The sequence below is a fragment of the Marmota flaviventris genome, chromosome 4 (assembly GCF_047511675.1).
Source record: "Marmota flaviventris isolate mMarFla1 chromosome 4, mMarFla1.hap1, whole genome shotgun sequence".
NCBI classification, from domain to species: domain Eukaryota; kingdom Metazoa; phylum Chordata; class Mammalia; order Rodentia; family Sciuridae; genus Marmota; species Marmota flaviventris.
Window position 1 is genome coordinate 11,639,443 of NC_092501.1, and position 13,772 is coordinate 11,653,214.

Below are 13,772 nucleotides of genomic sequence, written 5' to 3' on the forward strand. Positions count from 1 at the left end.
GCATCGCAAGAGGGAGGCAAAGTGGGTCCTTGCTGTGCAATGTCGGAAAATGGCTTTACCTCTCTGAGCTTGTTTTCTTTATGTCTCAAGTTGGAATAAAAAGAACAGTCACAACTCCCAGGTCTACCCACAAGTGACAATAAGGGTCAAAGATAAGAAATAGGGGATCCCCTTTAGGGCCTCTTTACAAAGCTGTAGACTTGGTTTCTGGACCTGTATTTCCTGCCTGCTTTACACATGCAAAAAGAGTCATTGACAAGTAAGGTCTTTGAACTCCACCTTGATTTCCCTGATCCAAGCTTTGAATACCACAGAAAGATGACTGGTTACTCAGAGGTGAGGGAAGTTAAATCCTAAAGGTCTCAAAAATGTCCCAGCACATGCACCATGCTCTTTTCTCATAAGCAAATGTGCTGTGGCCATCCCTACAGTCACTTATTTTCAGAAATTACAACTATTCTCCCCAAAGGAAGGAGTATGTTACTAGGCAGATACTCCCACAGAGAGAGAAAAATTTAAAGTCTTTAAAGTAAGTGCCTAAAGATAAATCTACAATAGGCAGGCTATTCCTGCACTACTTATAATACACTTGAAAATTAGGAAACCTAAGTGACCTAAGTGGGGCTTGGTTAAACATAAAACTAGTCAGAGACAATCAAGGCACAGACCTCCTTAGAACCGGATAACCCCTAAGGGTCCACGAGAAAATACCCAGCATTCCACTGGAACACACTTGGCTTCCAAAGCCTCTCACAGTTTTTCCTAACACCCATTCATTTCATGGGAAACTGTAAACACAGATACGGGAAGGCTCTGCAACATATTGTTGACTGAAAACAGCTGCAGAACAGCGTGTACACAAGGACCCCATTTGTGTAGAATTACATCTCTTTGTTCATGCGTGCACACTCACAGAGCACGAGGGACACCACCTAGACACTGACAGGCGTCTCCGCGGTGGGACTGGGGGAGAGACTCTGACTTGCTTCTTCATGCTTTTTGCTTTGTCTGAATTTCTTGAGAGCGCAGGCATTATCTGGGCAGATTTTTGAAATCTTAAAAACTGGATAGAATGACTCCTGGTAAACTGTGAGTCACAGCTGCACGCTTGATTCGTCTCTTAAGGTCTCATGTACGTTAGCAATGATGTTCCAAATGGCTGTATGATTACTAAAGACAGCAGCTGTGGTGGGGTCCAGAGAGTCGACCCGGGAGACCGGGTGTGGCACCAGGTCCAGGCGCCGGAACTAACAGGGTGCTTTGGGGTACACAACTCACCTCTAGGGCCTCAGATTCTTCATCTGTGACGGTAGAGAATAAATACAGAATTGGAAATGTTAAATAAGACAATGGCCTCAACAGGCTTGATAATTTTTAAATCACTGTTTTAGAACAAAGAAGCTCAAGGTGCATCCTGTTCCCCAAGCCTAGCACAGTGTTAGGTAGGCAATAAGCACCAACCTGATAGTGGATTCATGGTAGTGGGGAAAGGTCAGAAGCCAATCCAGACTCCTCTCAAGAGAATTCTGGCTCCCGCGGAACAACCCTATTCTTACATCCTAGACAGAGTACGCGGGCTGGGGGGTGGGGGGGCACAAATTCCAAAGACCTGGGTTCCAATCTGAGCGCTTACCTTGACTCTGCTGGGCCTCTGAACCCCTCTACCCTCTCACAATCATTCCTGAAATGTTTTTAAACTACCAAGAAGATGAGGGAGAGCACCAGGCACCATGATATAAAACAGCCACCTGAAGGTGACCAAAGGGCAAACTAAGAGAACTTGAAGGATCCTAAAGCCCATGCCTCGCTTTGGTAACCCAGTCAGCTGTCTGGGGAAATCAGGCTCTTCCTTCCTTAATTTATATTTTGCTATCTGTTCTAGAGAATTAAGCTTTAATTTTAAAAATTCCCTCTAATTGGACACTGTGGAGGGAAGACATCTGGGGACATATCGAGGCCTGGTGCATTCCAACCGAGCAATGGTTAGTGGTTTGGAGAAGGAGCCTGTGGCAGGATAACCAGTGGTTACTAATTATTATAGATCACAGGGTTTGGCACCATCCATAAAGCCCCTCCATGCTGGCCTCTTCCCCTTCGGAGAGATTACAGAATTGACTGTTTAGAAATTTTTCCTTCGAGTGAACATACGTTTTCCTTGTTTTTAATTGGATCCAGCCTCCTTGCCCATGAGCAAAAAGGCAATTTTTCTTTAAGGATTACATCCTTCAAATACTGGGTCATGAGCCATTCCCGGGTCTGGAAGGATCACGGCTCTGCTTCCCATTTTCTTTCCATCACTCAGCCTCATTCTAGTGATGTGAGAAGCATGTGCAGATCGCATCCCACGCCACCTTCGACTGGGCCAAACAGAAATGAGTATCATCAGCAGGAAGCTCCTCCTGCGATTGACACAGAGCCTCAGAAGTGGGGAGAACCGTCACCCCCAATGTTTGGTGAAGTGCAAATATTTATTTCTGCCAAAATAACAAAAACAAATCACATCCAGCTATGAGGGGAGGGGACCTTTCCAAACAAACATTTAGAAACCATTTCCCTATTGGCCCTCAATCCTTCATCAATCTTTCTTTCTTTTTCTCTTTCCCCTCCTTTTTAATACTAGGGATTGAATCCAGTGGTACATTACCACGGAACTAAATCTCCAGCACATTTTTATTTTTATTTTGTGACAGGGTCTTGCAAGTTGCCAAAACTGCCCTAGAACTTGTAATTCTCCTGCTTCAGCCTCCCTAATCGCTGGGGTTACAGGAGTGCACCCCTACACCTGGCTAACTTTTCTTAACCATGTCAAAACATTCCCTAACTAACCATCTACTATGACACCAGGGCCTTTTCTTTAAGATCTTACTCTCTCCTCTCATCAGTCACTCACTCTGGAAACATTCTGAACACCTATTAGGTCCCAGGCATGCTCCTAATCTGTGGCCACAGACTAAGTGACATCCACCCACAATAGCACTGGGCCTTTGAAAAAAAGGTGCTGGGCACCCTTTGCCATTCAAGTCAACAGCTAATTTCTTTGTCCTCACCCCAACCTGGGCCCTTGCCAGACCTTGCTCCTTCTCACGGGATGTGATCCGCGCATTCCTTCATGCTCTTGCTGGGCATATCAACCAGGGACACTGAGCGAGCAGAACACATTTCTGCATCAACCATTTAAAGCTGCTTTTCCCAGTCCACTCATTGACCCTTCTCAGCTTGTTTCCATTTCAGAAGTGCTGTTAAGACAGCCAAGATGGGATTCCATTTTCAAATGAGATTTCACAAGACGTTTAATCAAATATGCAGGCTAATAACCCTGGCTGGGTGCTCTCCATCCTGGAGCTGGGTAATTCTATCCCTCACCCTCCCTTCCCTTCCTGAGGTGGGTAAGTTCAGAGCTTCACCTCCTCTGCAGGAGCAGATCAAAGGCCTGACTTCCTGTCCCCTCATTATCAGTCAGTGACATCATGCTACCTCCTGGCCAGTATCCCAAGTCTGACAGCAGCCCCCCCAGGAAGTCCACGGTTCTTAGAGACTCCCCTGCCTCACAAAGTTGCTAAAGTTAATGCAACACACACACACACACACAAACACGGGGGGGGGGGGGGCGGCGCTGGCATGTTCCTAAATGCAGACATGTAAGCACTTAAAAAGAATGAAAAGGAATTAACCCTGAGACAGCTTTTCTGGGGGAAAGGCTACATCATGCCCTCTCTTCAGAGGAATCCTCCCATCTCCGCCACTCTAGCCCTTTACTTACTTATTAAGATGGTCGCACCTGAGCTGGACATACAGCTCAGGTGCGACCATCGGGCAGAGGTGCCTAAAGGCAAGGATGTCCTGAGGAGTCAGAAGGGCATGTGGGGCAGATGTGACCTGCCCATGCGAGCTGGAACTAGCCTACCCACTGCCCACCTCTAGGCTCTGCCAAGAAAAGGAAGTAGCACCACTGCCAATGCTTAGCCCACCCCAAATCTCCCATCATGTCCCCACACACCACTACCCATCTGCTTTAAGGTCTTGCCCATTGGGGACAAGTCTTTGGACACTAGCGCTGCTACCAGGAAGAATACCAAAAGGATAACCTTGCACATTTGATTCATTACTAGGAGAGGTAGAGGGGGAGGAAGAATACAGTAATGGGACTCCAGGGAGGTTATAACCTTACGTGATTATTCATGTATACACATATTCCACCTGCCCCTTGGTCCAGACTCACTTGAGCTGATACACAGTTATACTTTTAAAATAGAGACACTTTCTGCAAAGGGTCACCTATCAGTCATTCACTACCTAGTAGCAACTGCTTTATCCAACTGCTCTCAAATTGATAGCTGAAATCAGGGTCTGCAAGGAAAATTATGCTCCTAATTTGTCTCCTTTCCCAGGGAATCTGACAGAGACCTGCTTTCTCTTCCACAATCACAATCCTCATGAGAATTTACATTTTAAAAACCGTAAACCCTGAAAAATGAATTTGGTTTTTGTCTTACGTTATTACTGGGGAGAAGAGAGATTTGTTTTGGACATGGAGATGCTTTGGAGAGTCGGGGAGATCTACCTTAAATTGCTCAGAAAAAAAAAGTTCACAGCTCAAATGACCTTGGATGCCCTTTCTTCGCCCTTGGGCTCCCCAATGGGTCAGGCAGGGGTGGCTGCTCTTTTGGAAATGGAGGCTGAGAAGGCCTAACTCAGCCAAGGCCCGGGCTGCCTGTGGCCTCTGCCACTTCCCACACAGGAATGTCCTTATCTGTTCATCAGTTTCTTTTGCTTTCTGTGCAGGCCCCAGAAGTTGTCCTCAAAGGTTCATTTCATCATTGCCTTTTTTAAAAATATCGACCCTCCACAGATGACAAGTTTCTAGAGACATGGCCAGCCCTATCAAAAGTGGCCTGATTTATTACTGCCTCGTGTCAGGAGGATGTTACCCGTGGACCCTGGCAGGATTTCAAATAGATCCTGCTTAGAGGCTGAAGAACAAGCAACTAACTGTTTTATTGTTTCAGATGCTTTCCTTTCCTTTATAAGTGTGCCCTAACTGGGTTATTGCTAAAATGTTTCAAATCTCACAAGAAACAGTTTTGAAAGAGAAACCATTTTGAAGTGGTTACCAGAACAGTCTGTCTTTGAATACATCTTCTTCCTAGTCTTACTCAATTGAGTCTGTCCTGTTGGAAAGAAGTTGCAGCCCTTCAAATTGTTTTGCCTATTTTCACCTTGATTTTAGATCACTTTTTTGAAGTGAAGTTTCTTTTTCTTCCTTCTGTGGATCTGGTGTCCTTATACAACTTATTATTCTTTTTCTTAATAAAATGATTATTTCAAAAAACATCCTCACATTAGGAGTTCTAAGGAGGAACATGAGGTCTGTATGTGTCTACATAGTGCATTTAATTTGAATCAGAAAAGTCAGTTGCTCCATTTAAGCAAAATTTTCAACAAAATATAAAAACAGAGGACAGGGAGTGTGGCTGAGCACTTGCCTAGTTCAATCCCCAGCACTGCAAAAATCAAACAAACAAAACAGGAAGGAAGAAGCATATGGCAGTTTACCACCACCGTCAATATCCACAATGGTGACTAAACTGAATTTTCCTCTTAGATGAAATAGTCCCAAGAAGCTGTCCAGCCCTGCTCCCTTCTTCTTGATTTATTACTGCCTCGTGTCAGGAGGATGTTACCAGTGAACGCTGGCAAGATTTCATGCCATGCAGTTAGTGGATACCACAATGGACAAGCACTGGTTAGAGGCATGCTTTAATCCTTTCAGGTCATTCCCATGACAGGTCAGTCAGAGGACATACCCAACCCAATCCCAACACAGAAGGAGGCCTAAAGCCACACTTTCCAGACCAGAATCGCCATGCATCAGCCTGCCCAGGCCTCTGCCCAGAGAGGCGCTAAAGCTCTGGGTGGAAAGCAGTCCTGCACACCAACTTTCCTCCCAGTCCTTGTCCTTGACCACCCAAAGGGTCTTCCTGCTGTTGTTTTGAGTGGTTTCCATTTGGATGAACTGACCTTCATAAAAACACAATGTTGTAGAAAATTAGCAGTTGTCTTGCAGACTCAGACCCATCCCTCGAGCAAGATCTTTTAATTACCCTTAAATCATACTGGTCCTCCAGTCATTGTCCAAATTCTAGACACAGCAGAGTCAATACAGCCTCACCAGCCACAGAGTTGACACCAAGGACTACACGCCAGTCAGCCTCAACTTTTGGGGGTGAAAATCCACTTGTACTCACATCTAGTTTACATAATAGTTTAAAAGTCTAAAAAGGGCTGGAGATGTAGTTCAGTGATAGAGCTAGCATGCAAATGCCCACTATGCAAATACCCTGGGTGTTATCCCAGCACCTCCTCAAAAAAAAAAAAACAAAGCCTAAAAAGATACTGATGGCACCCAACTGCATCTCTTGCATTGTTTATCCAAGGCTGACACCAAAAGTGTCACCTCAGCCCCAGGGTCCTTCAACAATCAAATGGTGAATGAATGAATAAAAGCATTTACCCTTGTAAGAGTTTCAGAAGACAATTCAAGAGCCATTTTCTTAAAATGAGAAATGGGGGTGGAAGCGGGTCCAGTCAGGAAGTAAGTGCTTTCTCTTTAAAAAGTAACATGATTTATACAAAATGGAATGTTTCCTCCAGGGTTGAATGGCAGCAAACAGAATCTTGAAAAATGAATCCTGTCAATATTTAGGATATTTTAATTTTAAATTTTTCACTTAAGCCAAACAGGATATGTTTCAAAGTAGAAATTACCCCTATATTTCAGGTCCACAATCTACTTTAGTCACTTGAAATCACATTTAAGACCCGTTGTCCTCACTCTTCTATTTTGATGTGAAGGGCTGAGGCTGAAGGTGGTGGGACTCAAGACACTCCTAATCGCCTTCTCAGCAGGTCTCCTGGGGCTGCTGGTTTTCTGCTGTTTTCTCAGGGCTCCCCGCTGAATGACATGCTCTATGGCAATAACACCTTTTTGTACCTGTAAGCTAAGTCCTACCTCCCAGCCTAAATTTTTTTTTTTAATTTCAAAAACAACTAAATATTATAATGTTTTATCTTGAGAAACAAATATTAACGAATGTTAACTTTAAATAGTCCTGAATGGTTTCATAAAAACGTTGAGAGTTGCCAGGCACGGGTTGAATAGCCCTTGGTAAAAAGGTGCTAGAGCCGTTAGTCATGTGCTAGAGCCCTTCCTGAAATTCACTTGGGCATTCTTGAAGCCTTCAGCACAGACCCAAAGGGTATCATTTAGCAAGCCACTACAAGAGTTATGGCTTCTGAAGACATAATTTAAACAAGGATTAGTTTGGGCACTGGAAGAATCATGCTCTTTAGAGTTTAGAATCTGACAAGAAGCAGCTAAGCTACTGAAAGACGAGAGTCTTGTGGGCATTTATCTGATGGTTATAAAAACAGGCAGCTAGATCAACTACAATCATCATTTGAAAACTTTCTTTTAGAGAGCAAGGCCTTCTGAAAACATTGCTTTTGGTTTCTCTACCTCCAAGTTGTCAGTACTGAAAAGGAAATTCACAAAAAAAAATGAAAGGCAGTTTCATTTAACAGCATTGTGTTTATTAGGCCAGACGCTTTCACACGCTCAGTAGCCTTTGCCAGGATGAAAGCTGTTGCTCTTCCACGCCTTAAGATTGAAGTGGGGAGCTGGGGTGGGCAAGGGGTGGCGGGGTGAGGGGTGTTAAGTCTGCCTCCCCAGCTAAACTGTCAGACGGCTGTGAGCTTCAGGCATCTCAATACTCTAATCACTTAATATAGTCGTGTTTTGGTTTCAGCTAGTGAGAAGAAATTTTGCAAGGGAACAAGGGGTACAGGGGAAAGAGGTGGAGTGGTGGGCACTGGCTTTGGCCCTGCTGTGGAATGTCAGGTCTGTCCAAGACCCAGCCTGCCCCTCCCAGGGCTGGATGCCAGTTCACTCCCGCCTGCTGCCCTCCCTAACCTCTCCCCTGGCCCCAGCTCCACATTCCCTCCGGTCCCTAATCTTGATCATCAGGAAGATCCAGACACAGAATTATCTGAGAAAATTGTTCTTGCATATTCTTGTGACAAATGGCAAAGTCATCACATCGTTCCTAAACTTCTCAGTTCCTGTGCTTGCTAGGGTCCAGCTCAGGAAAATGTGATCAATACTCCTCGTGACATCTTTATTGACCAGATATGGCTACTAAAGGCCTGAAAGAAAGGAAAAGTGGGTCCCTGCAAAATTTCTTCTCACCAGTGAGACAACAGATCTAGACTATGAGGAAAAATCAAACTTTTACTGCGACAATAAACCAAAAAGAAACACACAAAAGGAACTCTGCAAAACTCTTTCTTGCTAACATTATTTCAACACTAGCTTGCCTGCCAATTTTCTAAAATTCTGAAATGTAAATAGATAGAAGAGTAAGTCTGGGTCTCTTTTGCATTAAATGCTTAATCACTTAGCTCATTTTTTATAAATTGGTGTGAATTCAGTCTGGACTTCCTTCTTTGTTCCTTAACCATTTTTGGGAGAACAACCTAAAGTCAAGAGTAAACAAGTTGATGTTTCTTACGAGATCAAGACCAAAAAAAAAAAAAACAGCCCACAAAATACATTTCAGTGGACTTAGAATTTTGAACTTAGATCTCTATCTTATTTCAAAACAATTGTCACAAGGTGAGACTTGATTGCTATGCTTTCTAATTATTTTAAAAGAATCATTTTTATTCTAATCCACTTACTGGTTTTCTACTTCATTGCCTCATTAACACTTTCTACTTTAGATATGTCTTACTATGTATATTCATTGAAGGTACAATGAGTTTACAAGCAATCTGCCTTTAAGAATGTATAATAATATGGAAAGATAGGTCCCAAAGTCACCCACCAACATGGACAACTACAAATCCCAGCATTCACAGAGTGTATCTTTCTTCAAGATCTCTCTATTGTTTGGGACAAATGTGACTTCTATTTGAAAGCCACATTTTAAATTGTGTACAATGTATTTTGTTACATGAACTAAATTAAATCGCACATTTGCCAATTATATTTCTCATCTGTAACCATTTGCAAGAATATTTAATGAATGTTTTAAACATTTCTAAAACAACTCAGATTTTTTTCATGCCCTATAAAGTTCATGTTACCTATTTCACTAACCTGGTTGAAACTTTCATTTCTGAATATTTAGGTAATATGGTTATGTGGAGAATTACTAAAATTAATAGAATAACCTCAAACAGAGCACTGAAAAGAGAAAAATAAATTGTTTTTACTTCTAAAACCTTCCATACTCTTTAGGATATACAGGCTTAAGTCTTTAATAAAGGCCTGGCCCTTATTAAATAGAAGCTCTTAAAATTATGGATTCTCTCTAGACATAAGAGAGAAAAGGGGAAAAGCAAATTTTAAAATGAAGCTTCCGTGTAAATGATTAATTTCTCATTCATGTCAATCCCGCTCCCTTACAGGCAAAGCCCTCTCGCCCCCTCTGGAAAGCATCATCCAGAGCTATTTCTCACCATGAGATGACTAGCGAAACCTCACAGCAAAATTGAAAAAGACTTTAAAAGGAAAAAAAGCAAAAGGCACATTCTTAAGCACTTCTAATCACTGTACTTCTGCCCCAATGGGAGTCAGTCATTCCACACGCTTCTGGCCTGTAGTCCCTCCCTAAGGCGCTGAAAAAAAAACCCATTTGGAAACCTGACAAGCAAAAATATCAGCCGGAAAATTCATTTCAGAGAAAAACACTGGGAAGAACAACGCGGGAAGGGGGCGGGGGATAATGGATATCTAAGTAAACCATTTTAAAAGTAGCAACGAAATGCTGAGGGAAGAAAAGAGCATCCCTCCAGGCAAACAGAGGTCCAACACAGCAAATCTGATGAGCAGGATCCCTGGGCAACAGGAGCAACCAGTGAAACTTACGAGGCCTCCAGCACCATCATACGCAAAGGTTTCCCAAGAAATTCCAGAACCCAGGGAGGGTAAAAACTTTCCCAGCCCTAGGACCCTGAGATGTACAACTGTGTCCCACCACTAGGTGGCTGGCTGCAAAGGCTGCCAGCAGGGGCTCTCCCCCCTTCTTCCCCTTTCAGGACAGCAGTCTGGCCCAGGGGAGAGCCGATCGGCCCCCACCTTGATCCGGTTCACTAAACACATCAAGCTATGGGGGGAAGAAACAAAACAAAAAGATCTTAGGCCTTAGAACTGAAGCCACCAAGTAACAGTCTCCCCTAAAAGTCTGTTCACAGCAAAGCTGAGCCAAGCGGGGAGGGGGATGGACCTGCATATTTTAAACTCTGCTCAGGGGTTTCAAAGAACTGGCTCCCTTTGGAGCTTTCAAAACAAATCTTCCGGGTGGCTGCTGGCTGCTTTAGAGCGACAAATGACCGCAAAAGTGTGACGAGAACATGGGTTTGAGTCGCTGAAACCCAGCTCACAGCGGGTTGTACATCACCTACCCGCACAGCATGTACGGAGCCACAAGGTGATGGAATGGGCTGGATAAACACAGATCGTTTTATTGCTGGCCAGAAATTCTTCCTTCATTCATCAAAGTGGGTGAATGAAAATATTAAGAAGTAGGTATGGCATTTTCATGGGCTGCACACCGAGGATCCTTCTAAAGTCAAGATCTTACTTTGTCAGCCTTCCACCTTGGGTATCAAATAAAGCCTCCTCCCAGGAAAGGAAAAAACCACTTCCCCTTTTATAAAAAAGCTGCCCGAATCTTGGCAAAAGAGATGTTACATAAATTCCAGGTATTCCTCAATATGTATGATTATACATACACAACACAATCCTTTTAGGAAGCATCTAAGTTTCTGGGCCACTTTTTTTCTTCTTTTTTCATCTCAAAGAAGAATCAAAATATGTGTTTATAGGTGTGACTTAGGATATTATCCACTCCATTTAGATGACACTTCCTGATAACTAAACGCAGGAAGTCTAATGATTTGCATCCAAAAGGCATCTAAGCACCAGTACACTCACTTACCTTTCTTAACTGAACCCAAACCAAACAGTTCAGTTTCATCTGTCTTCTAACCTCAGAAAGAAATAGTAATAACCACCTCTGAACCCCTGAATTATTCTCTGTGTGATTGACATAGCCACCCTTTGGTTATTCTATGAACTGGCTAATTTCTCAACATCTTACTTTGCCTTTAAAAGGCTTCCTTCCACACGACGGGATTTCCCTAAGAAACATTCCCAGCGGATGGTTTCCAGCAATAGTCTATATCAACAGCCTGAACAGGCAAAGACTTGGCTTCTGCTAATTCCAACGCCCCCCCCCCCTGCAAAACACACACACACACACACACACACACACACACACACACACACTCACACTCACCAATTCACACTCAAGATCATCTCGGACCGACTCGAAAAGCTATTTTATTTGCACATTTTCGTCTCTCCCTGAAAGAATGCTTTTTCAACTGACCTTTCAACAGCTGCCGAAAGGGCACGATGTGTAGGGTGAGAGCTGGAAACCAGGGGATATTTCAGCATCCTAATCCATGCAACATTCTCTGCCCAAGTTCAAATTCTCTTGAGTTCAAGGGTAGGATCCCTGAAGGGTTGGCAGAGCAGCTCTCCGAGATGTCCTGCTCGCAACCAACTCACTGCGGGCATCCTGCACGCGCACAGCCCCAGCACTCACGCCGCCCGACACCCGCACCCTGGCCCGCGGAGAATGCGCCAGGCACGCACCAGCCCTGCCGCTTACCTTCCCGGGCTTTCAGCAAGACCGTGTTGGCCACGATGTTTTCCAGCTCCATTGACAGTCGACGGTCAGCGAGGGAACCGGCCGGCGGGGCTGTCAGCGCCTGGGGCGCTGCCGCTGCTGCTGCCGCTGCTCGGGCTGCCGCCGCGCTGCCGGAGCCGGGAGCCAGCAGCCCGCCTTGCCTACCGCATTATTCCTGCTCCGAGCCCTAGGAGTTTTCCCCCTCTGCACAGAGGAGCCGCCGCCGCCGCTTCTTCCTCCCTCTGTGTCCCCCCTCCCCCCTCCCTCAACACTCTCCCCCCCACCCCCCACCCTCCGCGTGTCTCTGTCACTCCATTCTCCTCCCCTCCGGCTCCCTCGGATGCTTTAATGCCTCGGATGCTTCAGCCTCCCCTCCGTCCCTCCCGGGGGTGTGGTACTCGCAGGCTCGGGCCGCCTCACTGCGCAGGCGTCGGCCTGGACGCGCCTCCCGCCGCAGCGCTCACGGCGCAGGGCCTGCTGGGACTTGTAGTCCTCGGTCCGCGCGGAGCGGGGCGGGTGAGCGGCTGCGGGAGCCCGAGACGCGCCCCGGGACATCGGCGGGCACGGGCGAGTCGGTCGCAGCGCCGCCGAGAAGAGCGCGGGCCGTCTTGCCCCCTACCCTCTTTGCTCAGAGCCCACAAGCCACGGCGGCGGTCGAAGCACCGCAACCCGGCAGGAGCCGTGCGGGTCCGGGCGAGCTCCGGTGGAAGACCGTCGGCCCGGCAGCGTGCCGCAACCCGCGTCCTCAGAGCACACGCGGCCCACGAGGGACTGAGCTCCGTTCTCTGGCCGGGCCACTGCCCGCAGTTGCTCACGCACACGCGCCAGCTAGCTAACAAAAGTGCACTTTGTCTCCTCGGAGGGCGGGAAGGACTCCACGAGTCGCCAGCCACCCAGCGCCCGAGTCCTTGGCCGCGCAGCCCGAGCGCCCCCAGGCGGTGGCGGGTCTGCGCGGGCCGCGCCCCCGGCGCCGGGGATTCGGGGATCCTGGCGTGGGAAGCGGCGCGCTCTGCTAATAAATCGGCTTGCGCTCGCGGGGCCCGCAGGTCAACTATCATCATTACACTCAGACTCACTGAGATTAGGTTATAAGAAGGCAGCTGGAATCGCCCGAGTCTGCCGTGGGAGCGTCAGTGAGTAACAGCCAGGCCAGCTGAGCCGGCATGGAAATGCGTTCAGACTCCGGACTTGTTTATCTCAGGGCTCTTAGCTCCGTCCACTGTTCTGCTCAGAACATCAGACTCCTAGATGTGTGCTCAGTCCCGCTTCCTTGCTTCCTCCGAAAGCCTCACTCCTGGGAAACGGGATCTCTCCTGCAACTAGGGTCCACGACGAGTGTCCTACGGGCTGGGGGCGGGGCCACTTGGCCCCGGGAACAATGAGGCCATTGCCTCTTCTGCGTGCTGCGGGCCGGATATCCGTTCTGAAGGCGGCTCTGGGCTTTCTCTGTCCAGAAGGAGGAAACCTTCGGTCACCAGGGCTGCAAGGAAATAGCAGGGAGGTGCCCCGAGGAACGGAGAACAATTATGCATGGAGAATATAAAGAAATGAGCAGACTTTCCTGGCCTTGGACAGCGATTCCAGTTATCCGGGATTATCTTCTTTCCTGGTGTAAATACCTTCATGCCACCATTCCCTAGTGTCTGGATTTGGGTCAGTGGGCCTCACTTAACTCCTCTGCAAAGTAGGGCCAAGTGGTTTGCCTGTCAGAAGGCAGAGAGCTGAACAGATAACTCCTTAGGCAACTTGCAGCCCTCCAGGAAATATTATTCTGAGCTTTGCCACCTATCCACATGCCCAGAGCACTAATTTGTGATGAAAGGGACTCTATTAGGAAGAAAGTCTCTTAAAAGCTGCAGCATATTAAAATCCATCAACTTTAGGGCTCGGGCTGTAGCTCAATGGTAGAGCACTTGCCTAGCGTGTGTGAGGCGCTGGGTTCGATCCTTAGCACCACATAAAAATAAATCAAATAAAGGCATCTGTTCATCTACAACTACAAAATATATATATTTA

General features: G+C 46.4%; 1 protein-coding gene across 1 annotated transcript in view; it reads right to left on the reverse strand.

Annotated features, from left to right (window-relative positions):
* Grk5 (G protein-coupled receptor kinase 5) overlaps positions 1-11,995 on the reverse strand; it is a 189,921-nt gene extending 177,926 nt beyond the window's left edge. The window contains exon 1 of the mRNA XM_027929952.2: positions 11,739-11,995. Within this exon, the coding sequence (XP_027785753.1) occupies positions 11,739-11,790 (52 nt within the window). The 5' untranslated portion in view covers positions 11,791-11,995. The remainder of the gene's footprint in view (positions 1-11,738) is intronic.
* Between the last annotated feature and the right edge of the window lie 1,777 nt (positions 11,996-13,772).